At 62.5% G+C, this 27,178-nt stretch overlaps 6 protein-coding genes across 6 annotated transcripts in view; 2 read left to right on the top strand and 4 right to left on the bottom strand.

Annotated features, from left to right (window-relative positions):
* Nucleotides 1-113: 113 nt before the first annotated feature.
* On the top strand, nucleotides 114-4,659 carry CHLRE_02g097213v5 (uncharacterized protein). Its single transcript, XM_043059656.1, has 7 exons — nucleotides 114-157; nucleotides 347-440; nucleotides 667-869; nucleotides 1,114-2,010; nucleotides 2,498-2,601; nucleotides 2,816-2,917; nucleotides 3,278-4,659. Exons 1-7 carry the CDS (start codon nucleotides 141-143, stop codon nucleotides 3,877-3,879), a joined length of 2,019 nt encoding a protein of 672 aa, XP_042927290.1. The 5' UTR covers nucleotides 114-140; the 3' UTR covers nucleotides 3,880-4,659.
* A 54-nt stretch (nucleotides 4,660-4,713) lies between these two features.
* CHLRE_02g097200v5 (uncharacterized protein) lies at nucleotides 4,714-8,689 on the top strand. Its single transcript, XM_043059655.1, has 10 exons — nucleotides 4,714-4,857; nucleotides 4,969-5,061; nucleotides 5,288-5,368; nucleotides 5,714-5,760; nucleotides 5,941-6,100; nucleotides 6,404-6,499; nucleotides 6,784-6,831; nucleotides 7,044-7,112; nucleotides 7,360-7,427; nucleotides 7,681-8,689. The coding sequence occupies exons 1-10, from the start codon at nucleotides 4,810-4,812 to the stop codon at nucleotides 7,994-7,996; spliced, it is 1,026 nt and encodes a 341-aa protein (XP_042927289.1). The 5' UTR covers nucleotides 4,714-4,809; the 3' UTR covers nucleotides 7,997-8,689.
* A 1-nt stretch (nucleotide 8,690) lies between these two features.
* Nucleotides 8,691-13,363, bottom strand: CHLRE_02g097150v5 (uncharacterized protein). The gene is made up of 9 exons (XM_043059654.1): nucleotides 13,135-13,363; nucleotides 12,736-12,821; nucleotides 12,314-12,408; nucleotides 11,871-11,908; nucleotides 11,148-11,301; nucleotides 10,847-10,918; nucleotides 10,392-10,553; nucleotides 9,942-10,044; nucleotides 8,691-9,622 (listed from the first exon to the last, which is right to left on the bottom strand). The coding sequence occupies exons 1-9, from the start codon at nucleotides 13,248-13,250 to the stop codon at nucleotides 9,594-9,596; spliced, it is 855 nt and encodes a 284-aa protein (XP_042927288.1). The 5' UTR covers nucleotides 13,251-13,363; the 3' UTR covers nucleotides 8,691-9,593.
* A 297-nt stretch (nucleotides 13,364-13,660) lies between these two features.
* On the bottom strand, nucleotides 13,661-17,413 carry CHLRE_02g097100v5 (uncharacterized protein). Its single transcript, XM_043059653.1, has 7 exons — nucleotides 16,855-17,413; nucleotides 16,641-16,675; nucleotides 16,161-16,354; nucleotides 15,741-15,948; nucleotides 15,275-15,433; nucleotides 14,940-15,065; nucleotides 13,661-14,719 (listed from the first exon to the last, which is right to left on the bottom strand). The coding sequence occupies exons 1-7, from the start codon at nucleotides 17,057-17,059 to the stop codon at nucleotides 14,519-14,521; spliced, it is 1,128 nt and encodes a 375-aa protein (XP_042927287.1). The 5' UTR covers nucleotides 17,060-17,413; the 3' UTR covers nucleotides 13,661-14,518.
* Nucleotides 17,414-19,672: 2,259 nt separating this feature from the next.
* On the bottom strand, nucleotides 19,673-23,893 carry CHLRE_02g097050v5 (uncharacterized protein). Its single transcript, XM_001699999.2, has 8 exons — nucleotides 23,590-23,893; nucleotides 23,403-23,437; nucleotides 22,999-23,142; nucleotides 22,800-22,849; nucleotides 22,456-22,663; nucleotides 22,163-22,318; nucleotides 21,855-21,980; nucleotides 19,673-21,661 (listed from the first exon to the last, which is right to left on the bottom strand). The coding sequence occupies exons 1-8, from the start codon at nucleotides 23,759-23,761 to the stop codon at nucleotides 21,437-21,439; spliced, it is 1,116 nt and encodes a 371-aa protein (XP_001700051.2). The 5' UTR covers nucleotides 23,762-23,893; the 3' UTR covers nucleotides 19,673-21,436.
* A 48-nt stretch (nucleotides 23,894-23,941) lies between these two features.
* The window catches only part of CHLRE_02g097000v5 (uncharacterized protein), an 8,892-nt gene continuing 5,655 nt past the window's right edge, over nucleotides 23,942-27,178 (bottom strand). Inside the window, exons 11-15 of the mRNA XM_043059652.1 lie at nucleotides 26,697-26,856; nucleotides 26,275-26,327; nucleotides 25,840-25,992; nucleotides 25,026-25,142; nucleotides 23,942-24,564 (exon numbers count right to left, since the gene is read on the bottom strand). Coding sequence (XP_042927286.1) covers nucleotides 24,427-24,564; nucleotides 25,026-25,142; nucleotides 25,840-25,992; nucleotides 26,275-26,327; nucleotides 26,697-26,856 — 621 coding nt within the window. The 3' untranslated portion in view covers nucleotides 23,942-24,426. The remainder of the gene's footprint in view (nucleotides 24,565-25,025; nucleotides 25,143-25,839; nucleotides 25,993-26,274; nucleotides 26,328-26,696; nucleotides 26,857-27,178) is intronic.

Genomic DNA, 27,178 nt, shown 5'->3' with positions numbered 1-27,178 from the left:
GGGAGGGAGGGAGGGAGGGAGGGAGGGAGGGAGGGAGGGAGGGAGGGAGGCATGATAGCGATGCGTCGCACGCGGAAACACACCTGATCAGGCCGTGCCTGATGTATCTCTGTGTTAATGTGTGTGGCTTGACCAATCGCATGTTAGCAGAGAACGTGCGCGCCTGTATCCACGCATGTGTGGTTGCAGCATGCGTTGTGTCGGCAATTCCGCCATACACGCGCGCGCACTTACCACAAATACCGTGTGTGTGTGCGCGCGCGTGTGTGTGTGTGTGTGTGTGTGTGTGTGTGTGTGTGTGTGTGTGTGTGTGTGTGTGTGTGTGTGTGTGTGTGTGTCGGCGCAGGGGCACGGTGTGCTCTGCGGGCTGGGACGACGCCGACGCTGACGTGGCGTGTCGCCAGCTGGGCTACGCGGCCGGCACCGCCATAGAGCTCAAGGTGGGGCGGGGCGGGGGCGGGGGGAGACTAGCGGCAGCACACAAACATGGAGATGTGTTGTGTGGTACAACATTTGCTTAATTGAGCTTAACTGAGCGTCAAAGCACGAGTGTAGCGCATCGCGCAATGCCTGTGTGTGCGTGTACGGCCAGGCAAGCGCGTGTGACAATGCATGGCGACCTTCCTTGCATGTGCGCCCTCGGCCACTCGTGTGTGTACCGTACAGTACGACTTCCTCATCCCAGAGGACGCGGCCGGCAGCCGGTGGCGCAAGATCTGGATGACAGACGTGGCCTGCCCACCCCTGGCCGGGCAGCAGCCCCAACAGCCCCAGCCCCAACAGCCCCAGCAGCCCCAACAGCCCCAACAGCCCCAGCGGTTGATCGACTGCCCGCACCGTGGCGCGCCCGTCACCGACTGCCCGTTCACGTGAGTACTGCAGCTCGGGGTGCTGACCCACCTGCCACACTCCTGTGCTGCGCGTTCGCGTCCTGTCCTCGTGCCACTACTCGCACTTGTATATGTGCGTGTGTGCCCCTCACCTACCCATCACCCTGCCCTGCCCTGCCCTGTCCTGACACGTCCTGCCGTGCTGACACTGCGATCGGTACTGACGCAAGCCACGCTGCATTGATGCACCGCCGCAAACCTGCCACGCACGCATGCGCTGCAGGGAGATCGCGGCGGTGCGGTGCTACGCAGTGGCGGCACGCGCGCCCCGCGCGCCGCCGCCGCCGCCGCCCTCCCCGCCCGCGCCTTCCGACTCCTGCCGTACCTGCGTGACCCTGGACCTCTCAATGGAGCCAGCGGCCGGCAAAACCATGCCGTACACTGGCCGTGCCATGTGTACGGCATTGGCGGAAACCGTTACGGCGGTTGTGAAGGCGTTGGACCGGGAGCGCGCGCCGCTGCCCCCGCCGCCGCCGTCGCTCGCGGCAGCGCCGCCGCCGTTCTCTAACTACTCGCTCTGGGGTTTTGACAGCCCCGGTTTTGAGGAGGATCTATCGGATGGTCTCACGCCCTCGCCAGTTCTGCCCATCCCGTTCGAGTGCGTCAACATCACGAGCAAGACGATGACGGTGTGTGGCGTTGTGGCCGGCAGTAGCTGGGCCGGCACGTGGGGTGCGCCGCCGCCGCCGCCGCCGCCGCCGCCATCGCCGCCGCCACCAGCCAAGGCGTCCTCTAGCGGTTACAGCTACAGCTATGGCTACACCCATGCCGGCAGTGGCCCAGGCACTAGCCCTGGCAGTATCCCGGGCAGTGTCCCGGGCAGTAGCCCTGCTGGCAGTATCCCGGGCAGTAGCCCTGCTGGCAGTGGCCGGGGTAGTAGCACTGGCGGTAGCACTACTGGCAGTAGCCCTGGCAGTAGCAGTCGCAGGAGCCTGAGCGTCAGCGCCGGCGGCGCCGGCGGCGGCGGTAGCGGCGGCGGCGCCGACGGCGGCGTGTACGCTCTGTGGGAGGCGCTGGCGGCGCAGGACAACAACACGGCGGCGGACTGGCTGCGGCAGCTGCGCAATGAGATCAACCTGTGGCAGCCGTGCCAGGGCTTTGACCTGGACTATGACTACCAGTGAGTGCGGCGGGGCACGTACGGGAGGGGGATGGGGTTGGGTGGGCGGCTGTGTGTTTGTTTGGCGCGTGTCTGCAAACCGCACGTGTGTGTGTGTGTGTGTGTGTGTGTTTGTGTGTGTTTGTGTGTGTGTGTGTGTGTGTCTGTGTGCCTGTAGCCGCTAAATGTTGTGGTGGACACAGGAGGCGGCTGCAACTTAAGGGGCAGAGAAGGGATGGCGGTGGTGGGGCAGGGCTCGCTAGGTGTTACGAGAACCAACACCGGGGCTGATAGGTGGCGGGAACGTGCCGCTGAACCACCTGCCATCCACCCACCCATGTCCCGCCGGGCCCCCGCTTCAGTGCAGCCTGTACCGCTAGCTTTTCCAACCATCTTTGCAGCCCCCCCCCTTGCCGCTGCCTGTGCTCCGCTACTTTACCGTATTAGTGTGTGTGGGCTGGTATTTACAACCCTCTCGCCCCCGGCTGCTGTGATGGCCCTTGCACAGGATCATGGGCCTCCGTATGACGCCCGACCTGCACTTTGAGTTCTGCCCCGTCAGCGGCCTGCCGCCGCTGACCTACCTGGGCATGCAGGGAGTCAACGACTTGGGTGAGTAGCAGGCGGGCGGCTGCTGCATGCTGCGGGGGCCCCGCCCGACTCCGCCCGCTTCCCTACGACGCGTCCTGTCTGCCTGCCATCACCCGCTGGTGCACCTACCTCTGCCGCTTGCAACGCTGCCGCCTGCCACCCACCCTCACGCCTACCGGCCGCTCCCCGCCTACCTGCTGCCACCCACCCTTACGCCTGCCGGCTGCTGCTGCAGTGCGCACGGTGTGGCTGTCGCCGCCGCCGGACGCGCCCTGGGCCGCCCGCAGCGGCGACCTCGAGGACGGCGCACCGCCGGAGGCACCCAGGTCGCCTGGAGGTGTGTGTGGGGGGGGTTGTAAATACCAGCCCAAACTAAACCAAAGCCAACGAAAACGGGAGTGCATGCAGAGGCGTTAGTTGCGAGCGATAATACTTATGGGATGTGGGCCGAGGCGTCGCGGAGCAGCAGGGCGAGCGGCGCCGGCGATAAATGTCGCCGCCCGGGCTCGGTGACGCGCACAACAGCACAAGACAGGGGGGGGGTACTTGTTTTGCAAAGACACCGAGCAGACAAGGAGTGTACATTGTGCCTGCGCGGCGATCGATGTGTGCGTGCGCATTCATTTATGATAACTCAGCAGTCCTACCTCACCGAATGCCGCCGTGCGTGCCGCCGTGTGTGTGCCATTGCATGCAGACCGGACCCCTCGGCCGCCGCCAATCCCCCCTACCCCGCCGCCCACGCCGCCGCGCCCGCCGCCGCGCCCGCCGGCACCCTGGCCGCGCGCCGCCAACACCACCAACACCACCAACACCATCACCTATCGCGGCTGCTACAGCCTGGCCGGGATCGGCAGTAGCAGCAGCAGTAGCAGTAGCAGCAGCAGCGTGCTGGCGGCACCCGGCGCGAACGTGTCGGCTGTAGCACTACTCATCAACGTCACCTCTTCAGGTCTGAACCTCACGCTGCAGGCCTGCGCGTCGCGTGCCGCCGCAATGAGCTACAGCCGCTTTGCGGTTGAGGGCTACAGCTCAACGGTTGGCGGCGCGATCCGGCTAACCGCCACCTGCTACGGCCTGCGCTGGCCCGTTCCCGCCAACGCCAGCACCACGGGCAATGGCACGCTTGGCGGCTCCGGGCTGCAGCTCATCGAGCTCCCGGCGAGCCGGTGTACGGCGGTGCCTTGTGCTACAGCCACTGCTGCTGCTGCTGCTACTTCCGGCGGGCAGCAGCAGCGGCCGGCGTGCGGCACGGGAAAGCCCGGCGGCCTGGTGTTGTACGACGTGGCAGCGCCGTGAGGCACGCATGCCGACATTCGGCGTGCCGGTGCCATGTGTGTGCATGTATGTGTATCTGGTAGGGAAGCAGGTGGAGAGGCGGTCGACATGTGTGGAAGCACACGGGGAAAGGGTCGACACAGCGCATGCGATGGAAGAATGCGCAAGCAAACTGTGTGTGTGCGTGCGCTGTGCGTGTGTGTGTATGTGTGTGTGTGTGTGTGTGTGTGCGTGTGTGTGTGTGTGTGTGTTTGTTTGTGTGACTCTCCGGATTGAGGGCTTGCACGGGCATGGCTGCAAGCACGTCTCGCCGCGGCGGTCAGTGCGGGGTTGTGTGCGGCACGGCCTGGTCACCCTGTCTCCTCTCTTACTTGCTTGTGCCATCTACATTACCCCTGGCTGGGGCCCGAACGCACGCCCCGCATGCTCTTCAAATCAATCCTTCGACGTGGTCCCTATTCCCCTAACTCGAATGAAAAAATGCCTCGTGAGTTGGCACTTTCCCTTGCAAGAGCGTCCAACGACGCTTCGTCTGGGGGATTGAGATTGGCATCCGTGCGCGCCGGTGCTCGAGGGTGAATCTTGCACGTGCGCACACGATTGACTAGCTAGGGAGTAAGGGACCTGCATTGGCGTGACGTGTTTGTTCGCAATGAAGGCAGTGGCAGCTCGCAGACTCATCAAAATGCTTATGGGATTAGGTAGCAGGACCGTGGGGGCAGGATGGGAGGGGGCTTGCGGACACTGGAGCCGGGTGTGGGGGCGGCTTGGACTGCATCGCCCGGAGACAATTGAAACATCAGATTACTGCATAATTTCTGTCCCGCTTCACCCTGGGGCATTCCTACAGTACGGTTTCCTTTTCAGTGGTCTTACGGAGGGTCTCGCAGGGTCGGGGCCACAGCTCTCACAAAGCCGGCCGGCTGCAGCAAAGCCGCATCGGGCCCCGCCATGGACAGCTCGCTGCTGGTCTGGACGCTGCGTATCAAGGAAACTGAGGCAAGCGCACGGAAACAGCCCAGCAGGGGAGATGTTTTCCCGCGCTTTTTCCCCTCGCTCGCTTTTTCTCTCTTCTCGTCATACCGCGACGGCGCATGCTGCACCACGCAGGTTCTGCTGATCAGCCGGCAGCAGGAGCGCGAGGCGCAGGTCAAGAAGCGCAAGGCCCTTGAAGACAGCCTGCAGCAGCGGCAGGCTGAGCAGGTGAGCGCGTTAGCAAGCAGGAGCGAGCCGGGCGGGTTGCGCTCTGCCGCGAGGGTTTGCTGCGTTCTCTTACTTGGCTAACGAGCAGCACCAGCACCAGCAGCTGCGCACTCTTCGTCGCCTCACCACACCACCGAGCCCCCGCAGTGCCGCCCCTTGCCCACCCCTGCTGCTCCTCCCCACCCCCACCCCCCACCCCCCACCCCCACCCCCCACACACACGCAGGCGCGGCTGCAGCAGCGCATTCTGCGGGCGCAGCAGCGGCTGGCGGCGGCGCAGCACGGCGCGTTGCAGCAGGAGGAGCGGGTGAGCGGCTGGGTGGGTGGAAGCGCGGGGTGGGTCGGTGCGTGGGTCGGTGAAGCGGCTGGGGTGGGTTGAGTGGCGCGCGAGGTGCTGGGGCCGCACGCCAGCGAGCAGCAGGTGGAGAGGAGAAGTCCCGACAGCTGCACATGTCGGCGGCAAGTTCGGCGCCATCGGCATTGTATGTATGTGCTGCTGGCGCGTGCGGCGCTGGGCCAACAGGCCGCCGACATGTGCAGCTGCCGGGACTTCTCCTCCACCTGCTGCTCGCGAGCCTCGGGGACTCCTGCGCTGCCGATGTGCTGCGTGCGTCATACTCTGTGAGTCATACCGTGCTACCGACGCCTGCAGGTTCAGGAGTTGCAGGAGAAGGCCGACGCAGGGGAGCCGCTGCTCAGGTGTGTTAGTTTGGAACGCACACAAAGAAAGGAAAACAATCAGGTGGGAATGTACTTGCTCAGGTGCTGTGTGGGTCGCTTAACGCATTCCAAACCCGCCCAGCCCCAACGCCCCTGACTTCGTTCGTGTGTGTTTTTCCACACATACACACGCGCTTGTCATTGTCGCCCACGTACCAGGCTGCGTCAGTCGCTTCGGGCGCTCGAGGCGCGGCGCGACGCCACTGCTGCGGTTGCGGAGGCGGAGGGCCGGCGCTGCGGCGCCTTCGCCGCCGCCGTGGCCGCCCACCGCGCGGCGCTGGAGGAGCCGGTGGGGGACATGCAGGCGGCGCTGGACAAGGCAAGGACCGGCGCGAGTGCAGGCTTTGCTGCAGCTAGCTGCGTGCACGTGCGCCGTACATATGTGTGTTTAGGGGGTCGTCTTGAGGTGTTGGCGGAGTGGTATCAGATGGGTTGGGGCGGAGTGGTCGCATGGCACTGACTTCCATACGTCCCATCACACACCCAAGCCCAATCCCACCCCCAACACCTCTTCCCCAAATCCTGACCTAACTCATCTTTGTCATGCGCCTTCGTGTCTCTAATCTCTTCATGGAAATGGCGTAAACAAGGAAGTCCCACCCACCCCCTCCCCCATGCGCAGGTGCTGCAGCGGCTGTCGTACGCCCGGGCCCACTTCGACGTGTCAGCGCTGCAGGCGCAGCTGGGGGAGGCGCGCAGCCGCCGGGCAGCACTCGCGGTGCGGCGCACGTGGCGGCACGTGTGGAAGTAGTGTGTGAGGGAGTGTGTGCGAGTGTGCGGGGGTGCGTTGGCGGGGGGGACACGCGGGAGTGTCTGTGCGGGGGGGGGGGCGGGCACGGCCTGCTGCGTGCCCAGCAGAAAGCGCGTGCCCAGCAGAAAGCGTTGGTGCTGAGGTTGTGGTATGGAGCTAGGGGGGCCGCACACGCTGGTGACCCCCACTCGCACCGGCACGCCCCACTCGCCTACTGGATCGCTTGCTCGCCACAACCGCTGGCCCCGCAGGAGGAGGCGGCATCATTGCGGGCGTCGCTGGATGCGGCTCGGACCCAAGTGAGTGTTGAATACCGTACGAGAATTGGCAGAATGGCACGGCGCGGCCTACGCCAGGCCTGCGCCCGGCACAACGGCACGTCACTTGACACGTGTTCCCTCGCACTCCACCGCCCCACCGGTTAATTTGGGCTGGTATCTACAACCCCACCCATCCTAGATGTGATAGTCAAGCAAGGCACCCGCTGCTTCACGCTCGCTGTGACGCTCAGGCCGCGGAGGTGGAGGCGGCGGTGCGGCGGCGGGAGCTCGCCAACGTTGAGGCCGTGCAGAAGAGCCAGGTGGGTTCCGTGTGTGTGTGTATGTGTGCATGTGCGCGTGCGTGTGTGTGTGTGTGTGTGTGTGTGTGTGTGTGTGTGTGTTCATGTGTTAGTTAGCTTGTATTGACGATGAGCCGAGCTGCAAACCGTGCAGCGCCCGCGTGCAGCGCCCGTCGGGGGCTGAAGAAGAAGCACGTGATGACACGTTACAACCCCTCCCCAACTTCCCCTTGCCTCCCTCACACACGCCCGGGTGCCACCGCCACAGGCTGGCCTGCGGGAGGCACGTGCGGCTTTGGCCGCCGCAACGCAGCGCCAGTCGGAGCAGCAGCAGCGGTGGGTGGGCCGGGTGGGCTGAGTGGGCCGGGTGGGCCGGGTGGGCCGGGTGGCAGGTGCCGAGGGCGCCGTCGCCACCGTCGTGTCTTGTGCACGCCTGAGCCGTGCCTTTGGCCGCGGCCATCACCGTGCCTCATCATTGCAAGTGTGCGTCACGACAAGCGCATCCCCTCGGCAAATCCCTCAACAAATCGTAATCTATATATACTTAATCACTCGCCCATTCGGTCGCGCCGCTGCTGTGCATGCGCAGGCTGTCCGCCGCCCGGTTGGAGCGAGTGGCGGCGGCGGGTCAGCTGGCGGAGCTGCAGCGGGCCGTGCAGGCGGCGCAAACCACACTGGACTGCCTCACAGGCGGCGGCGGAGGCGGCGGCGGCAGGGGGGAGGCGGTGGCGGCGGCTGGGGAGGCGGCTGCGCACACGGGGCCAGCAGGCGCCGGCGCTCGGGATGGAGTGGGAAGGATGGGTGGAGGTGGGGGAGGAGGCGCTGGTGGTGGCGGGGCGGCACCGGAGTCGGGGCCGGGGCCGGCGGGACAGGGGCAGTGGCGGGGTGGTGGCGGCGGGTCATAACTAAGGGCTGGCGTGTAAAGGCATGAGGTGGGTAGCCACTGTGACTGTGGGTGGACAGTGGCTGGATGCGGCGTGGCCATGAAGCCAGCCGGCATCGGCGTCATGCCACTGCGTCTGCGCTGGTGTGGTGTGTATGGGCAGTCCCCGCACTCAGGCAGCGACATCAACACCTGCTGGGGCGGCTGTGGGCGCCTTCTGCCACCTGGCTGTTGCCGCCGCGGATAATGCTACTGTCATTCGTTCGCCACAGTGTGGTGGTAGAAGGGCCCCGCAGCCGCCCCAACAGCTGTGATGAATGATGCGGAGGAGACGGGGACTAGCTACCCATACACACCACACCAGCGCGACGGGCATTAGGGCCGTGGCATGACCCCGATGCCGGTTGGCTTCATGGGTACGTGCGCCGCCGGCATGCACTGCCGCCGCAGGCGCCATCGGCGGCGGGCGGCCAGCAGGCCATAATGGGCTCTACCTTCCGCTGCAGTGCGTGGTGTGGTGTGGGTGTGGCCGTGTGGGTGTGGCACACTGAGGTATGGTGCCTACCTGAAGCGTGAGGCTTCCTCGACTTCGAATTGTGAGTCTTAAAGCATCGATACCATGAGAGTACTGTTTGAGGCACAGGCAGGGCCGCATTGGGGAGAACAGTCCTCTTCCGCTTCCCTTGATCACTTTATGGGCACGTAGTAATAGGAACGCCAGGGAATGTTTACATACAAGGACTTCAGCAGTACATACAAGGACGTCCCCTTCCCCTTACCGGCAAGGAAGCTCAGTAGGAATTTCAATGCTCCACGCGGGGGAGCGCCTGCGTGGAAAGCTCACCAAGTACTGCACTCGCCCAGCTTGCGGTACTGTCGCTTTTAGTACAAATGCTGGTTGCCCTTCGCTATGCTACCGTATGCTGCGCATGCGCCGCCGTACCACACACGACACGGCGCATCGGCACTGGCTACACACCCGGAAGACACTGCGGGCCGCGCGTGCCATCTGGCTCCGTCATTGACTCATTGTGGAACATACACGCGTTGGCCGACCCGCCAGCACCCACGCGGCAATCATGCAACGCCGTGTGCGGTCGCCACTCGCCAGTGCCTGATGAATGCGATGTAGTTCGATGCATTGCGAGCGTCACCAGTCCCAGTCGCACCCCCCAAATGTAGAATGCCGCAGCAAGAAAGACAGTGGGCTCCGTGATTAAGTGCCCCCGGTGAGTCACGCAAAGGCTCGGCACGCACACGCGCCCACACCAAACCAGTTGACACATCAGTCGCGCACAGCGTGCATCGCGTCCTCCAAGGGTGCCCCGCCACGCATCAGTATTCCACCTGCTTGCCTGCTACAGCCAACACACAGCGCGCACTCACACCGCCCGGGGCTATTCACACATTGCCGCTCCTGAACCGTTGTGATAAGTTGCGTGTGTGTGTTTGTGTGTGTGTGTGTGTGTGTGTGTGTGTGTGTGTCTGTCCATCCGTTCAGCCCTTCGCCATCGGGGTCAGTGTGGTCCGCCGCTCCTGCCACGCGGCGTCCTCCGCCTCCTCCGCTTCCTCCTCCTTGCCTCACCCCGCCTCGCCCCAGCTCAGCTCGCACCGCCAGCTTAGTCGTGCTTGCCGGGGGGCGGCGCCACTGCGGCGGCAACAGCGGCGGCAGCGGCAAAACACACGGCAGCGGCAGCGGCATGGACATCACAGGCGGCCCGTTAGCAGGTGATTGCGGTGATGCGCAACAGGCAACAGAGGCCAGGGCCGCAGCCCCCAAGTACGGTAGTTACCTCCGCCACGCCGCCGCCACGGATTCCACGCGCGCACGCCGCGCCTCCCCCACCACCTCCCCGAACTCACGACGTGCCCACGGCACTCCTCCCCACACGCACCCCGGCGGCAGTCCGGCACCCTACGCACGCGCCCCAACAGGCCACAGCCTCCCCCTGTGAGGCGTCACCCACCCGGCACGCCTGTTACGGGGAAGCCGGTGGCGACAGCGTCCGTGGCGGCGCCGTCGCCGGCCATGGGCACGTGTGGGTGCGGGTTGACCACTGCATAGGCCATCTGCGGGGTCGGCAGGGCAATGAGTCGGTCAGCCAGCGGGCGTGCACGTACCCGTACGGTAAACATCATCCACTCACTTGAGCCTTTAGGGTCTCTCGAAACCTCCGGCACACAACACACACACAACACACCCTCGCGCACACAGGCACACACACACGCAGGCACGCAGGCACACACACGCACACGCGCGCTTTGTTGTATTGTTTCTTTACCGCACACACGTGGGCACTGGACTTGCGCTCTTCAATACATAGGCAATGGACAAGCACGTGCGCAGTCACCGCCCTCAAAGCCCCCCCCCGCGGATTCCGGCCCTCGGCTTCCGTACACACATCCCCCCTCCCCACCTGCGGCTGCCCGTACGGCACGTGCGGCGGCGGCGTCATGTGTGGCGGCGGCGGCGGCGGCGGCGCAGCGAAGGAGCCGCCGCTGCCGCCGGCGGCCCCCGTGGCCGCTCGCACGTAGTCGGCGCGCTGGGCGGCCTCACGGATCATAATCTCACGCGCGTCCTGGGGGCGTGTGTGTGTGTGTGTGTGTGTATGTGTGTGTGTATGTGTATGTGTGTGTGTATGTGTGTGTATGTATGTATGTGTGTGTGTATGTGTGTGTATGCGTGTGTCAACGTTGCTGATGGTGGCGGGGTAGCCGTTCGCAATGCCATGGCGATCCGCCCCGCGCCGCCCCGCCTTGCCCCGCCCCACCCCCCTGCCCGCTTCCGCCCCCGGCCCCCCCTGCGCTCCGCGGATTTGGCTTGGTTTAGTTTGAGCTTCAGTTTGACTTACAACCCTTTCCTTCTCCGCACCTGGCAGATGGCGCAGGGGGCGCAGCACCACACCGACAGCGAGTCCACAAGGCAGGTGTGCGTCACCTCGCCCTGCAGCAGGGGGGAGGAGGTAAGAGGCGCAGGCGGGCGGGGCGGGTGAGGGGCGGGTGAGGGGCGGGGGGCATGGTAAAGGCGTGTGCGTGCGTGTGTATGTAAAACCAACAGAAGCCAGAAGCGGAGGAAACGGCGTGGATGTGTATGCGCGCGCGCGGGGGGCTCTCGCCCCCAACCCCACGCCCCACCAACCCCCTCACCCGCCCCACATTTGCCCCGCCCCCACCTGGATGCCGTACTTCTTGCGCAGGTAGGTGCGCAGCTGCAGGTGCAGCGGCACGTACAGGGGCAGCGCGCACACGCACAGCGGCGGCAGGCCACTGCTGCCGGCGCCGCCCACGAAGGTGATGGCGCTCAGACCGAGGACGCCGTACAGCAGGCTGAGGGTGTGTTAAAGAGCACAAGGAAAACATAGCGCAAAGACAGTGTCGGTGTGTGTGTGTGTGTGCGTGCGTGCGTGCGTGCGTGCGTGCGTGTGTGTGTGTGTGTGTGTGTGTGTGTGTGTGTGTGTGTGTGTGTGTGTGTGTGTGTGTGTGTGTTGGTTGTGGTTGTGGTTGTGGTGGGTTTTCAGCGGGGGAGCGGGGGTTACTGACATTCGTGGTTAGCGTTACCCGGAGGGGCGGGGGTGCTGGTGGGGAGGGAGGGGTCAGCGAGAGACATGGCACGGGTTGCCCGCCGCCGTCAGCGCAGGTCGCAACTGACACACGGCGACTAGTGATGATCATCGTAGATACCCGGCTTATGATTGGGGTGGGTCTTACCATCTACGGCAACTGAGTACTGTAACTAGGCATGGCAAAAGACATCAATCGTGCCCACCACGCCACCCACTCGGCCCCCACCCCAGCGGTGATGTACAACGACTCGCATATGCAGCTGCAGTTCTCCTTGCCGCGCGGTTGTTTCCTTACGGGATCGGTTCAACGTTAACCCCTGCCGCCCCACTCACCAGCTACCCCAGGTGTTGCCACCGCACGGCACGCCGTCCTGTGTGTGGAGTGGATGGGGGTGGGTGCGTGGTGATGGGGATCTCAGGCAGGCAAGCGTGCGGGCCAGGCCACGTCCGCCGCCACAGCCACACACTGCCGATGGCAGTGCTGCATGTGATGCCGGCCCTGACACGCGTGACACACGTGGCCCCCAAACCCAACGCCTTCCCCTTGGCCCCATGACCCACCCACCCTGCCACCCACCCCGCCACCCACCCCCATCCACCCCCACCCACTACCACCCACTACCCCCCCACCCCACCCCCCCACCCCCACTACCGCCCACCCACCCCCACCCCCACCCACTACCCACCCCCACCCCACCCCCACCCCCACACACGCACTACCCCCCCCCACTAACCCCCCACTACCGCCCCACCGCCCCACCCACCGCCCCACCCACCGGGTCGCGGCTGATGCAGGTCCTGTAGTCGCGCATGGACTCCAGGCGGTTGGCGTTGAGGCCGTACTGGATGCACGGGCACCACCACACCACGCCTGCAGCACCAGTTGGGGAGGGGGCTTTGTGGATACCAGCCCAAACTAAACCGAACCAAGTGCAATAGAGCGAGGAGGAGAGCGTGGGGCTGTGCATTGACGACGGAGTGGCACGGGGCAGGAAGGGGCTGGAGTGTGTGGGAATGTGTGCAGGAGAGTGTGTGCAGGGAGGGAGAGGAGTGCCCTGGGACGCCGCGGTGAGCGCGGCGTGAGGAGCGCTGTGGTCTGCCCAACAGGCGTAAGGAGCGGAGGCTAGGCGGTGTAGGCAGCAGGCAGCGGGCTTTCCCGGCACGTGCGTGTGCGCGCGCCCCGCACCCATGCACTCACAGCAGAGGCCCATCTCGCCAGGCGGGGAGCAGCACTCGAAGAGGCCAGTGGAGAACATGCCCTGGCGGACCATGCCGGCGTGAGGCCTGGCAGGGAGGCCGCAAATGGAAGCAAGTGGTGATCGGGGGGTAAGTTGGACCAACACATCAGCGGTTAGCCGGCCGGAGCGCCGAAGCTTATCGATTCGCCTCCGGCGACGGTGCGTTCGGCGCTAGCGAAATGCCGAGTACACTCTGGCCTTTCTTGGGTCGCCTAGGGGCCACTTTGCCCCTCCCGAGCCCGAAAAAGGCAGTTGCATGCTAGCGTGACATCGGCTCGTGCCCGCGCACTCCAGTAGTGAGTCTTCGAAAACGTGATACAGTATATGTGAAGCAAGCCCTCATTGCACTCTTCACTCACTCGTCAGGATAGCCAGAAGGCGCGGTTGAAACCGTGGGCGCCGCGCCGAGGGGCGGACGTCCCACCAGCGACGCCTTTTCATCGTCAGGGTATGAAAGCGGCTGATAGGACGACATGGCTCAGCAGACCGGAAATATGGAAATGCAAGGCAAATGATGTGGGCCCACGTTCGTGCTTCTCGCCTCACAGCTACGTACTATGACAAACTAGTCTGGTCAAGGGATTCGAGCAGTATCTGTACTGAGCACGGGAGGCCTCTTTTGCGTTCGATCCAAGCCCGCACGGCACAAACCCCCGCCCCTTGAACGCCCCCCCCCCCCCGGCTGCCGTCAAGAAGGCCCAAGCCCAAAGACAGGCCAGCCCTAAGTATCCCTGACCACACGTAGCAACTTTGGTAGGTGCGTCAACTCTACTCTTGAGCTTCCCGCCCATTCCTGCGACACACGATCAGTCGACATGGTGGCCTCGTAGACGGGGGCGCTCCAGGCAGCTTCGGGCCAGCGCTCTCTCCGCGCATCTTCGTTTCTCTGCACTCTAATTACATTTAGGGGGGCTTGGCCTTCGCCAATCCGCGATAAGGTGCCTCTAACGCTCGCCGGCGCAAACTTGCGCATATGTACGGTTCAATCATGCGTCGTTGGTCACGTCCATGATCGGCAAGTACCCCCGCACCAAGATATCGTCGGATCACGAAGTCAATATGCCACCGTTGCCGCCATTATCACGTAACATTGCGCGCGCCAATGTCTCGGTCCTGCTCCCGCGTAGTCAATCACACTCAGAGGCCGCCAGCAAACCTGACGATCATCGCATACAGGTCTTGAATGGTAACATGCTTTCAGCTTCATTCAAGAAGCAAGGATCACGATGCAAGACCGGCCGGGCCCGCAGTCGACTTAAACTGCCATGCGCATACTGCAGTAACCACGCTAATGCGCCATGCCGTACCACTCCCCCGCACACGCTCACTCCACACTACCTCAAGAGGCTGCACCCAGTTGGGGTGCTGATGCTTCCACTGATACTACGAGAGCTGCCGCTACGCCCACCAACCCGTCTGTCACAAACCCGTCACCCGCTACATACTGCCTACATACAGCCATCTGGGCAACAGAAGATCATGTACGCACGAGAGAGTAAGAGAAGAAGAAGGGCCGTTGGGCCGCTATCGCGCACAAAAGCACCCGCACGTCATGGCAAACGATGCAAGCCATCGCCGGAGAGAAGAGCAGTTCTTGCAGTGTTGTTCCATTTCGAGATGTTTTGGTAAACAATGACAGTTGGAATCACGACACTTATGCCACTACGTTTTCTTGGAGATCACCTCGTCTATATGTCCTCGCCACGCATTGTAACATGCCTTTCGCAATACCCATTACTTATTTTACACCTGCCGCAACCTCCGCCTGCCGCCGCCAGCCGTCGCGCCGCCACCAGCCGCCGCTGCCGCCGCCAACTGCTTCTGCGTCCGCCCCTTCCGCGCCAGGCGGCGGCGCAGGCCCTCGGCGGTGCAAAAGGGCTGCACGGGGTGAATTGCGTTGGCAGCCAGCATGGCCGCGTGGGCGCGGCGGCCGGCCAAGCAGTCCTGCGGGTGAAGGCAGGGGTAAGGGGGAGGCAGAAGGGAGGAGGCGTTGGAAGGTGCGGAGCTCGAAGCAGCTTTGTGCCTTTCCAGAAAGCCGGAGCACCCATTCCTGGTTCCGCCACCCACATACACACGGACACACAAGTACACACACAAACACGCACAACCGCCCCCGCACACATACACACAATCAGTATGTCTCCCTTTCAGCACGCTCACGCACCCGAATGGCTGTGTTGTCTAGCCCCTGGTACATGGAGATGCTCTTGGTGGTCAGGCCGCTCACGCCCGAGCTCAGGCTGTTCACACGCTCCGTGTACTCTGCCACAGAGCCGGCGTAGTGGTAGATCTGCGCGCAGCAGGAAGCACAGGGAGGGAAGGAGCGGGCCGTGATCAGACCGTGACGCCTCGGTCACAACTGCTGAGAAGGTTTCCATATGCACGTTATTACGTGTGGCGTGCGTGTGGTGCGAGGGCCAAGCCCCGGCAAGACAGTGGATTGCTTGGCATGAGCGTCCCTTTGCAGCGCTTTGCAGTGCCCGTCTCATGGCTCCTCACCAGGAGGGGCGGGTCCGCGGGGGGGTCTGAAATGTCCGCGGTGCGCGTGACGGTGCGGTTATCACCCAGTCGGAGGCCGAGGTGGCCCTCCTCCTTGTACTCAAAGCAGTGGGCATTGTAGGAGACCGAGACATAGTCCACCTGCGCGATGCCCTTGACCTGTGTGCGCGCGTGTTTCAGAGCACGACGTGCTTTAGACACCGCGTGCAGAACGGGCAAGCAAGCAGTGCACGCGCGTGCATGGTGGGTGGGCACGCAGTCGACTGGCTAATCGTGTTGAGGCCAGGGGAAGGTGCGAAGTAGAGACGATGCGGGTAGGCAGGAAGCAAGGAGCCGTGCCAAAGACAGGGATGTGCGGTGATGTGTGCATAGGGGGGAGCCGGGGAATCCACGCCGTGACACTCGTCCACTCGGACGCACTCCGCGCGCGCGGAAAGCTCTCCACCGACAACAGCACTCAACCCACCATTTTGCTGTTGCTGTTGACGCACTTGGTGAACGTGGCCAATTGCCCCATGCCCGGCGTGCGCTCCTGCACGCCGCTGCTGCCCACGTCCCGGCGGTGGATCAGCACCGCGCCTGCGTGCTCGTAGTCACGCAGCACCGCAGCAATGCTGTAGCCGTATTTGGGGTCCAAGACGTACGTGACCTCGTCCATGTCTGTGAACATCATCCTGAGTGTTGGAAAGGGGGGAAGAGCATCCCGGGCGCAGGAGTAAGGCCATCAATCACGGAAGCACACGCGCAAGCGAGGGGCATTGCGCATCGAGAGCGGAGCCAGAGCACCAGTAATGCCGGCGCACCGCGGACTTTAAGTACCGTGCAGGTCTTGCATGCGCTGATTTAGAGCCAGGCTCCAGCACCCCTCGGCGCCACGCGCACTCACCACTTGTAGTAGCCGCGCGCCTGCTCCAGGCACTCCCCGAACACGCGCCCCTGGAAGCCGTTGGGGAAGTCCTCGGGCCCCGCAATCCGCGGCAGGGTGCTGGTGAGGTAGGTGTACTGCACCTTGCCTGCAGCCACGTAGTCTGATACCTCGGCAATCATGGGCACGCTGCTGTTGTGGTCGAACAGGAAAATCTGTGGCGCGAGGGGGGCGTTCGGGGGGTGGGGATATGTGCCCGAGCCCAACGAAATAGGCCCTAATAGTAACCCAACCCAGAAATGCAGGGGGGGGCAGCGGTGTTGATGTAAGCGCGCTGGGTTTGCGGCGGCAAAAAAGCGGGGGGAACCGGGGGGCTGGGTGGGGGGGGGGAAGGCTGCAGGGACCGACGTGACGTCCACACCCCAGGAACACCCAGGAAGGTGTGGTGGCCTACGGATGCGACAGGCACGCAGATCCGCGTGTATGGGCCCAGCCGCGCACCTTGTCAACGCCCGCAAAGAGGTGGTACTCAACCCCTGCAGGCAATATGCAAGTAAGGAATCGGCCATGGATGATGACCTCGATGCCAGGACCGTGCACCGAGTAACCGTCAGGCGTGGTTTGGCGGCACGCAGGTGGCAAGTTTCACCACCCGCACGCTCCAGCACGCACTCCACCCCTCAGCCTCATCGCCATCCGCTTTGTGCCATCTTACATTCACGGACATCGTGGTTTCCGTCACGCGATAAAAGGCAAGCTGCTAGGTAGCCCGGCTGGTGGAACGCCAAGCGCCCTGCGAATGTGCCTCTGGCTGCTAGTAGCAAAGAAATGAACAACGAGACGAATATGAAGCCAGCTTGTTTACAGGAGGGAGCCCCTGGACACCGAAGGCGGCTAGAGCTCCGCAGTTCCCGCGCCATTACGGCCGGGTCAAGGGGCTTTCTGGCGTTGCCGAGCACGCGAGTAGTTGCAAGTGAGCTCCCAGCGTAATAGCAGAAAGTTCAGTAGCGCGTGGAGGTTCGCGCGGCTGAGAGCTGCACGTCTTGGCTCGACAAGTAGTGTTCGGTCGCGGCTATGTCCAAGTTGAGAAGGTCTAAGTTGTCGTCGCAAAGGACTACGCACAAGGTGTATAACAATACAAGCCATTGGCGCGGTGAAAGTCCTAGACTGCCCTAGAGTTTCACGAACTTCGTCAGACTTGAACTGGACCGACCAAGAGGCCGGGGACGATGTGAGGCGCTTTGACGCAAATGTCCTCTACAAGTATGTATATTACAATAGCTTCATCTCAAGTGTTACACTTAATTATGGAAACGGGGGCTCGCTGTCCCTTCACCTCCTGAATCCAAGACCCAGCACCTCGCCGCGCTGCGCGGCCCTGGGTTGTGCTGCACCCAGTTGCCATCGCCTAGGACAAATATCAGGAATACTAACATCCTGCCTTGAGCGCGGTGCTTTTGGCCGCGGTCAGCATATAACCGAACGGTTCACCACGGGTTCACACTCGCCGACACTCACCGACCGGTTCACACTCTTCGACTGCGCTGCTACCCGCCGACGCATCAATGACCCGCGCACATACTGCATGACCGCGTTGTCCCCAGCTCCAGACCTGCAGCCCCCCAGCTCTAGCTACCGTCCGCCGCTGGACCTCCAGAACACCCAGTCGGGCATACTGCTCGAGGCTCGCCGTCATACGATCTTATAACCCGGGAGGCCCCTCGGGCACTGGTTATTGGCCCAAAATATAGTCCGTATTGTGGGAGGCAGTTGTTTTACACTACGTGGACCTCGCCGGTCCACTAGTCGCGCGTAGGTGTCAATATGCGGTTGGCGGTTAGTCAGCGTATCTTTGACCGTTGACCGCCCATATTGCCCGCTGACCGCCCATATTGCCCGTTGACCGCCCATATTGCCCGTTGACCGCCCATACTGCCCGCTGACCGCCCATACTGCCCGCTGACCGCCAATATTGCCTCCTGCCCGAACGTACTGCTTGCTGGCCGCTCTACCTCCGACGTATTGCGCTAGCTGCCGCCTACTCAGAACGCCACGAATCACCACAGAAATTACCACGCAACCAAGGCACGCAGAACGCAGAACCTCACAGTCCTCACAACCATGCACGCACAACGTCCACCAAAGGAGCGCAAGCGCAAGCGAATGTTTGCGAAGTCACAGTTGTCGACATGTCCGAAAGGAAGGCGTGCCCTTGCGTCTTGAGCAGGCATCATCATGGCCGGGTGATGTCATCGTGGCTGCAGTAAAGTTAAAAAGACGCGGCGCAGTAAGAGCGAAGGTCCAGGACCACATGGAAGCTGGGATGTTGCCGACCGATTGCCCCACAGCGCCCCACAGCGCGCGTAGTGCAGCACCCAGACCCACCCAGAAGGGCCTAATGCTGGAACGATTGTGAACGCCGTGCTCGGCGGAGTCAATACTTACCGCCAAATGTCGAGTTGAGAAGTTCCGGCCTTCCAGACAGAACCAGGAATGTCAGTCTCGCACAAATCCTTCAATCAGGATGATGTTTGCCTGTTGGCGTAGCACGGAAGGTGGTAAGCGAGATCACTGTCACCAAGGCGGGGCCGTTGCAGCAAAAGTCTACAGCGGAGCTGCCAGACTGAATTGAGACACCTCCTGGCAAAAGTTCCTGGCAGATTTTGACGCACAGCAGAGCGCAGCCCCACCGTTGCAGGCCATCATGAATTACCCCTGACCTCTACTTACGCGGCAGCGGTCGTAGCTCCATGATGCTTGGTGCCTTGAAGGGCTCCCGAAGCGATCCAGATGTGACGATAAGCAGCGCGCGGCGTGACGGCAGCCAAACCATGCCAAAGGACTTTGTAGCGAAGACGCAACGTCTATAGCAGGCAGCTACGGTATCTATGCGTGTATGTAATGAAGCTGTATTATAGAATAATAGAAAATCAAGGCTGAGGTCGCAACAGATAGCGCAGGCCAATTGGATTCAGTCGCCCATGCGGACGGCTGAAGAGCACTGGTGATTGATTTTGACTTGGAATGCTACAAGGTCCCTGTACATGTAACGCCACACGCATTCAGAGGCCCGCAACGCGCAGACAAACTCATCCGCAAATGGATGTTGCGTAGCATTTTGCGTACCGTATGCGTGTTGTTGCGTGCGACGCTCAACAGTGGATATATTCTACTAGCAGGCCCTCGGCGCCTTTCCCGGGGTATAAGCTGGTTACAACACTCGGGGCGGGGCATTTACGGGGGCATGCTCAGGCGGGGCCATGTCGGGTCGGGTTCGGGCCAACCTCACCTCGGCGCGCCCCCCTCGGGCCGTCCCCTCGGGCCTCCGGCCCTCGGGGACCGGCCCTCGGGGGGCGCGCCTCGGTTCGGTGGCCCTCACCCTCCCCTCCCTCCGCCCCGCCCCAGTATATCCCGTATTGCCCCACCCCCCGTGCTATAACCTCTACATACTATTGCCGCGTGCACGCGAGTATTATCGTTGCAGGGCAGCGGCATCGCTATGCGTTGGGCGGGGCGGCGATGCAGCGGGCAGCCTGTAAAAGAATCCTTTTTAGTGAAGTGGAGCGGGCCTCGACAACCCTGGTTACGTGGCGCAGCTTGTCAGGTGGGTGAGGCAGCGAACCCTAAAATCACTCTCGCTATCCTCACCTTGTCCATACATACCGTGCGTGCACAGATGTGAGTAAGCGACATAACCAGCATGCTGTGCTGCTTCGACAAGCGACAGGAAGGCACACCAAGCATCGAAACATTCAGCCGGGGCATGCCGCTCACGCATCTCACATGCATGCCATCTCGAAAGAGGCCAAGACGCCCGCCTTGCGCCTGCCTGGATCACATGCTCACCACGGCACTTGCAACTAGTGACGTAGGGTGCGCGACACAGCGTGAACACTCTCGCCGCCGTACGTGTCACGAGCACCTCTGATCAACCACCACACAAGACGGACGCCTGTACCAGCCACCGGCGCTTCATGCAGCTCAGCGGCCCATCTACCGGTCCCTACAATTGCCGTTTAGGTACATCCGGCCACCGCCCCGGCATCTATATTGTGCACAATGGATGCATGCAGCCAAAATCAATAAGCTGTGGAGCAATCCCATTATGCACTCGCATGGTAATTTGTCTGCAGGGGCTCGCCACGTTCCGCCTGCAACGCACCTCCAAACTTGTTCACTCGCAGGGCAGACTATGCTAACATGCTAAGAAGAACCAGGCAGTGCATGTAATGAGAGTGGTCTGATAGTTCAGGCACTCGCGTAAGTGCGGGGGAACCTGCCTGCGTTAGCCCACCAAAGAAACAAGCACTCAAATGCTCACGTTTCACTACCCTACCGCCCGACAACCTGGGGTACGCTTTAAGCTACCAGAGATTTGCGTATATCTGCACCAGCCTCATAAACGAAGCACGCACACCTAAGCGATCAGCATAAAATGGCAAGCATGCGATTCCCCAGCTGATGTCAACACCTGTTTCGCACGCCAACGTCCTACACCTGACGACTTATCCGCGGTCTACATGCGGACAGGACACACCCTAAACAGTCACGCTTTTTTTGTTGTGTTTGCATAATGAAAACGTCATCTCTTGAGCAAGTGGCCTGGACCTTAAAGCATTTCTGACATCTGTCTTTGCATCAAACTGTCACATTTGGCGGGCAGGCCCTTAATGCCACGCCTTCGCAAATCATTTACCTGCCGGCCAGCTAGCGCACCCACAGCCATGCCCGGAGCGGGCCAGGGTCTGTGTTACAATCAGTGCCTTCATCGCGCACAACGGCAACTAGCTGACACGGGTGGGCGGGCCCCAACATACGGGTTGCTTGTGAAAGGGCCCTCCACGAACCTGAGCTGATCCTCAATACCTAAGGCGGCGCAGTCCCAACAATTGAATGTGTTCACGGGTGGACACATGGCCACTTCTCTGTTGCCTGATTCCAGATGCCGCAATTCGCGCTTGCGGGCAACCCTGTATCGCTGACACCCCCAAATCCCATGGCTCTGCGCCCAAGCGCTGAAAAATACTTACCGTGTTAAGTTCAGAACCCCTGCATATTCGACGCATCTTTCAACCCCCCTCGACTGCATTTGTGATGGTTATTTGATCGCGTGGCAAGCTGACCACTAGTATTTGACCTTGTGGTCCTTGCCCTCGAACCAGTCATTTGTTAGGCGGCGGCGCACTTATCGCTCCTCGGTGTAAGCACCCGCAATTCGCGGAGGCCCCGCCGAGCCACGCGCCGCCACACGGGCCTGCTCAACCCTTGTCACGGGGACTCCCTTGACCACGTGCCCCTCACCGGAGCATGCGGCGTGCAGTGGCGCCTCCCTGGTTGGACAGGCGGCGGCTCATGCTGCTCCGGTCGTGCCGGTGCGCGCGGCGGCCCTTGCGCATCTGGCGCCGCCGCTCGATCTCGTGCGGGGGCAGGCCTGACAGGTCGTCGCAGGGGTGCTCGGGCAGCGGCCGGAACGCACCCGCCGCGGTCATGGCCGTGTGCGCCACTTGGCCCGCCAGGCAGTCCTAAGATGTAAATAGCGGGCGCACAACGGCACAATCACAGGTCAGCTCACTGGGCGTGGCGAGGGGCTGCGATACTCGGCCAGCCGGTTCTCGCGTGATCGCCATGCCAGCTGCCGTCGTAGCAACTTGCCCGTTCTCGCAGATCCGGTCAGGCATAACAATAAGCAGCCCGTTCAACAGCCTTGTAGCTTACGTGCACTGCGAATGCGTCCAGGGTGTGGTACATGTTGGCGTCCTTCTTGGTCATGCCGCTCACGCCGCCGGCCAGCTTGGACGAACGTGCCATGTACTCGGCCACAGAGCCGGCGTAGTGGTAAATCTGCATGGAGCACATGTTTGTGAGTTCGGACACGGGTCGGTGTTCACGGCAAGGCTACGGTGCAGCGCAAAAAGGAGGCAAAAAGGAGGGCTCTGGAAAGCTCGCTGTGACATGGATGGTCACGAGTGTTCGTGACAATGGTGGGTGCCTTGACCTGCCCTGGCCCCTGGTCCCAAGCTCACCAGCAGCGGGGCATCCACGGGAGGATCGGAAATCGTCGCTGCGCGCGTGACGGTGCGGTTGTCGCCTAGTCGGAGGCCGAGGTGGCCCTCCTTGTAGTCGAAGCAGTGGGCATTTATAGACACAGTCGCGTAGTCTAACTGCGCGATGCCCTTGACCTGTGCATTCGAACACCCAGTGGCACAGTCGAGGGGAGAGTCAAACGCCGCCTGCATATCCTCAGAGGCTACAGACAAGCGGCGTGCGGCCACAGCCTTGCAAAAAGCCTCAAGTAGCAACTTGACATCACGCTTACGTGCTCGCTGATGCGGCCGGTGCACTTGTTGAAGGTGGCGAGTAGGCCCTGCTCGGGCGTGCGCTCCTGCACGCCGCTGCTGCCCACGTCCCGGCGGTGGATCAGCACCGCACCTGCGTGCTCGTAGTCACGCAGCACGGCGGGGATGCTGTTACCGTACTTGGGGTCCATGACGTACGTGACCTCGTCCAGGTCCGTGAACATCATCCTGAATGTTGGAAAGGGGTTCGAACAGTCAAGCACGATAACTTCAGGCACAACGGACGCTCACAAAGGTGCGGGATGGGCATGTCTTGTTTGATCGGCCGTGCAGTACCCGGTATGAAGCTAGACATCATACCCACCACTTGTAGTAGCCGCGAGCCTGCTCAATGCACTCCCCAAAAATGCGCCCCTGCGAGTTCAAGGGTTGTACGGTGACAGGGACGCGGCTCAGCGAGTCAGGATTGTTTGTGGCTGGTCCTGCCCGGGCCTGTTGAGTGTTGACCCAGTTCACATGCAACTGTACTCGACCACTTCTCGTGGCTTCGCCAGCACTCATACCTGGAAGCCTCCCGGAAACTCCTCCCCTTTGGAGATGCGCGGGACTTCAGAGGTGAGGTAGGTGTACTGCACCTTGCCCGAGACCACGTAATCCGATATCTCCTCAATCATGGGCACGCTGCTGTTGTGGTCATACACGAAGATCTGCAGCAACGTGAATGAGGTGAGCGGTCAAGGGAAGAAGGCGTGCTCTCAGGCGCAGTCGGGGTATATGCAGTCGGGGTATATGAGACATGAAAAAGGCAAAGCAAGTGCCTAATGTAGATGCGGCCTGATAAACAAAATTGCACCCAGCCCAGGCACCGGCGATCATGGAAATACGTTATCAGTCGACAAGAGTGTGACGGGTTGGGGTTGGGGGTGTGAGCAGGTGCGTGAAACCCTCGCTTCAAATCAGTCCGCACCTTCTCCACCCCCGCAAACAGGTGATATTCAATCCCTGCGCAGCACATGCCAACGAACAGCAGCGGGGTTTCAGGCCGCGAAGTTGGGGTTGCAATGCAGCAATAGGTCCAGCGCAGAATGGGCCCTTCCTTGATGCGCCGCATAACGTTTGATTCGTTCATCATGACTGCAATATTTTGCGCTCACATTCGCGGACGTCTCGGTGGCCGTCGCGGGTCAGGAGGCACGCTGCTAGGTAGCCGGGCTTGTGAAAGCCAAGACGCCCTGCTATCGTCTCCTTGCACAGGAAGCTGATGGCAATGCAAAACACCAACGACAGTGTCAGCCGTCGACTCGCTATTGTGCTTGGCGGGACCATGGCGTGGCCGGCCCGCGCTGTCCTTAACGAGGTGATGCCCTTCCGGTAGCTACAAATGCAAAACGACTACTGAAGTGAGTTAGGGACGCGGGGGTCCCTGTCTTACAATAGAAGCTGCGAGTACTTCAAACTCTTGCTGAGCTAAGTTAAGACTGTTGGTATGACCGCTGTCGAAGACGTGTCAGATAGCAATTGATAAGTATGCCTTCCTCAGAGACAAATGGAGGGCCACACCAGCCCGACTCAGCGGTTGCATTGGATCCTATGGTGCTTGAATTCCCGAGTCCCAACATCGCGCCAAAAGCGTGGAAATCGCTAACTAAGCCCCATACGATAAGCTTAAGCCCTCCACAAGCAGCGTTACTAAAAAGTTGCGGGCGTAACTCCTGTTGCGATTTGCACCTTCTGAATCCGACGGTCTCCAGCATCCGCCACATCCTCTTCAAGGAACCCGTCTCTTGGCATCGACTCCCGGCGCGTGACTGGCCCCCCTGACACGCTCTTCACTGATTACAGCGGTTCCGCGACCGGTGCCCTCACAGCGGTGCCCTCACTTGCCCTCGCAACCCGTCTGAAGGCAAGCCCTCCCCTGCGCCCACCCCTGCGCCCAACCTCCCAACTCCAACCTCCCAACTCAAAAGCCGCGTCTCTCGCCACCAAAAGCCTCACAGCACGCCTGCTGCCGAGCACGACTTGCCGCCTTCCCCGCCCGAGGCAGCTGAGCCGGCCTCCTCGCTGTCCCGGGGCACGGGGGTGGGGCCGTACGGCAACTGCATAGCCCTGCGCGCCTGCTCCGCCATGCCCTGTCCCCCCACACACCACAGCACACAGGAAATGAGGAAGAGGTGGTGGCATGGCACAGAGGGTCAGGGCAAGGTGCGTTTGCCATGTGGTGATCAGAATATCAAAGGGCAAGCTCCAAATTTAGTACCCAGGCACGGCAAGACACGCAAGGCACCGGTCTTCTAGCACCCGGGGGGCACCCCCGCACAACCCCCGCCGCCGGCCACCGGCCACCCGACGCACCACAGCTAATGCCGACCCCCACGTCCCCCACCCCCTTTACCACCACAGGCCCTTGCAAGTGCGAGTGTGCAACCGACATTGCACCCAGTCCCGCACCCGGGCCCGCCCCCCACCCCCCCCCCCCCCAAGATGGTCTACCGTCTACCACTTCCTCAACTAGTAATGAATGTAACCCCCCACCCCCCCACCCTCCCGCCGCTGCCCCCCATCCTCAGCTCCTCCCACGCGCCGCACCCACCTCGAACAGCGGCCCGAATGCCGGCAGCGGCACGTAGCGCCCGCTGCCCTCTGCCACGTCCAACACGCCCTCGTGCCACACCAGCCGCCCCCGGCTGATGGTGGTGACCACGCGGCCCTGATCGGGCGGAGGGGCGCAGCGCGGGGGCACAGTGTTGTCGGGGGTGGACCGGGGGGCAAGGAGGGTGGGAAAGTTGCCGCCGGGCGGCATCTTGGGGGGTGGGTCTGGTCGGGCATCTGTCTCGCGCGGCATCTTGGTTGCCGCCGGGCGGCATCTTGGTTGGCGGCCCAATCTTAGTCGTCGGCACAGGCCGCCGCCCCAAACTTGGACCCCCCGCCAACCACAACTAAGTTGCTGCCACAGCCCGGTTTCCGCAACCGTATGACCAGACTCAATCCACAACTTTCCGGATTTCCCAACCTCCGGGGGGCACCGGGGAGGTTGTCAGTACCCGCCCACACTAAACCAAATCGGGGCTGACAGGGGTTACAGGGGTTGTGGGGTAACTAGGGTTGAGGGGCGTGGGTGTAGGGAGTGTGTGCGGGTGCGGGCAGTGGGTCGGCAAGCGGACGCGGTCAGCTGTCAGGGCGCACGGCCCGACGTGACGTGACACCCGCATGCCGTGCTGTGCCTGCCCGCCTGGCTGCCTGAAGCTCGCGCCTCTCCCCCTTCCCTGCTCCTTTAGTTGTGCTCGGGCGTGGGGTATACCCACCCCGGTGGTCCCTGGCGTTCTGCTTGCTCGTGTTGCAGGTAGCTTTTCCCCCTTCCAAAAAGCAAACCCACTCACCCGGCCCCCCTCCCCCGGCGACCTCACCTGTACCTCCTTGCCCTCGTACACGTTCGTGTCCATGCGGGGCGAGTGGGAGGCGCCCACGCCCAGCCTGTGTTTGACACGCGGGTCCAGGATGATGACGTCGGCGTCACTGCCCGCCGCCAGCCGCCCCTTGCGCGGGTAGATGTTGAAGATCTGCCAGGCACGTGGGCAGGGTGGGACGGGTTGTAAATACCAGCTAAAACTAAACCAAACCAGGGGATGGGAGGCAGTTTGGTTTGGGAGGATGGCTTGGGAGGTGAGGTTGGGAGAACGGGCTGGGGAGGGGAGGCTGGGAGGACGGGGGAGAAAGGGTTGGGAGGAGGGGTTGGCAGGGAGGGGAAGGAAGGGGCGTGAGGGGGAGGAGGGGGAGCGGGCTGCCGCGGCGTGCATGTGTGCCGCACAGGCCACTGCCCCCCGGGGCCCGCACTCGCCCACCTGCGCGGCGGCTGTGCTGGTCATCCGCACATACTCGGAGGGCGTGGACAGGCCTGCGATGGGGGGGAAGGGCAAGGGGAGGGGGAGGGCGACATCGGGGGAAACGTATTTGTGGCACACGGACACCGTACACCACCGTAGCAGTGCTGTGGCCCAGCCAGGGACGTCGAGCCCCTTGCCGCGCCCTTCCCCACCGCACCCTTCCCCGCCATACGGGCAGCGTCCGCTCCTTTCTAAATGCCGAAACCAGCTCATATAGCCAGCGTCCTGGCGTCATACAGGCAGCGTCCTGGCGTTGCCTGCTCCTATGCAGTTGCTGAGACTAGCCCCCTCCCCTCCCCTCCCCTCCCCTCCCCTCCCCTCCCCTCCCCTCCCCTCCCCTCCCCTCCCCTCCCCTCCCCTCCCCTCCCCTCCCCTCCCACCTGCCACCACCATCTCCTGCCACACCACGTGCATGCGCTCCTCAATGCCGTTGACGCCGTTGGGGATGCGCCGGAAGTCGCGCCGCCCGCCCGCCTTCTGGCTGCTGTTGAACACGGCGTGGTCGGTGGCAACCAGCTGCAGCACACCGCTGGCCAGGGCCTGGGGAGGAGAGGGAAGGGGAGGAGGGAGGGGGGAAAAGGGGGTTGTGCCCGAGCCCAGTAAGTCCCAGTAGCCAAGGAATCGTCCCCAATCGGAGGGGGGTTGCAAAGATGGTACAGGGAAGTGTGTGTGGGGGGGGTAGCCATCCATGGGATGGTGTGTATCAAATATGGGGGGGGGGGTTGCAAAGATGGTTGGGAGGGCGGTGCAGGATGCACTGAAGACTTGGGAGGTCAGACGTAGACGGAGTAACTTGGCAGAACGGTGTGACGGAGTACTTTGGCAGGGCGTTGGGTTGGGCATGTTGAGAGGGGTGGGCGGC

This window comes from Chlamydomonas reinhardtii, chromosome 2, assembly GCF_000002595.2.
Source record: "Chlamydomonas reinhardtii strain CC-503 cw92 mt+ chromosome 2, whole genome shotgun sequence".
NCBI lineage: Eukaryota > Viridiplantae > Chlorophyta > Chlorophyceae > Chlamydomonadales > Chlamydomonadaceae > Chlamydomonas > Chlamydomonas reinhardtii.
This window is presented reverse-complemented; position numbering and strand designations above follow the sequence as displayed.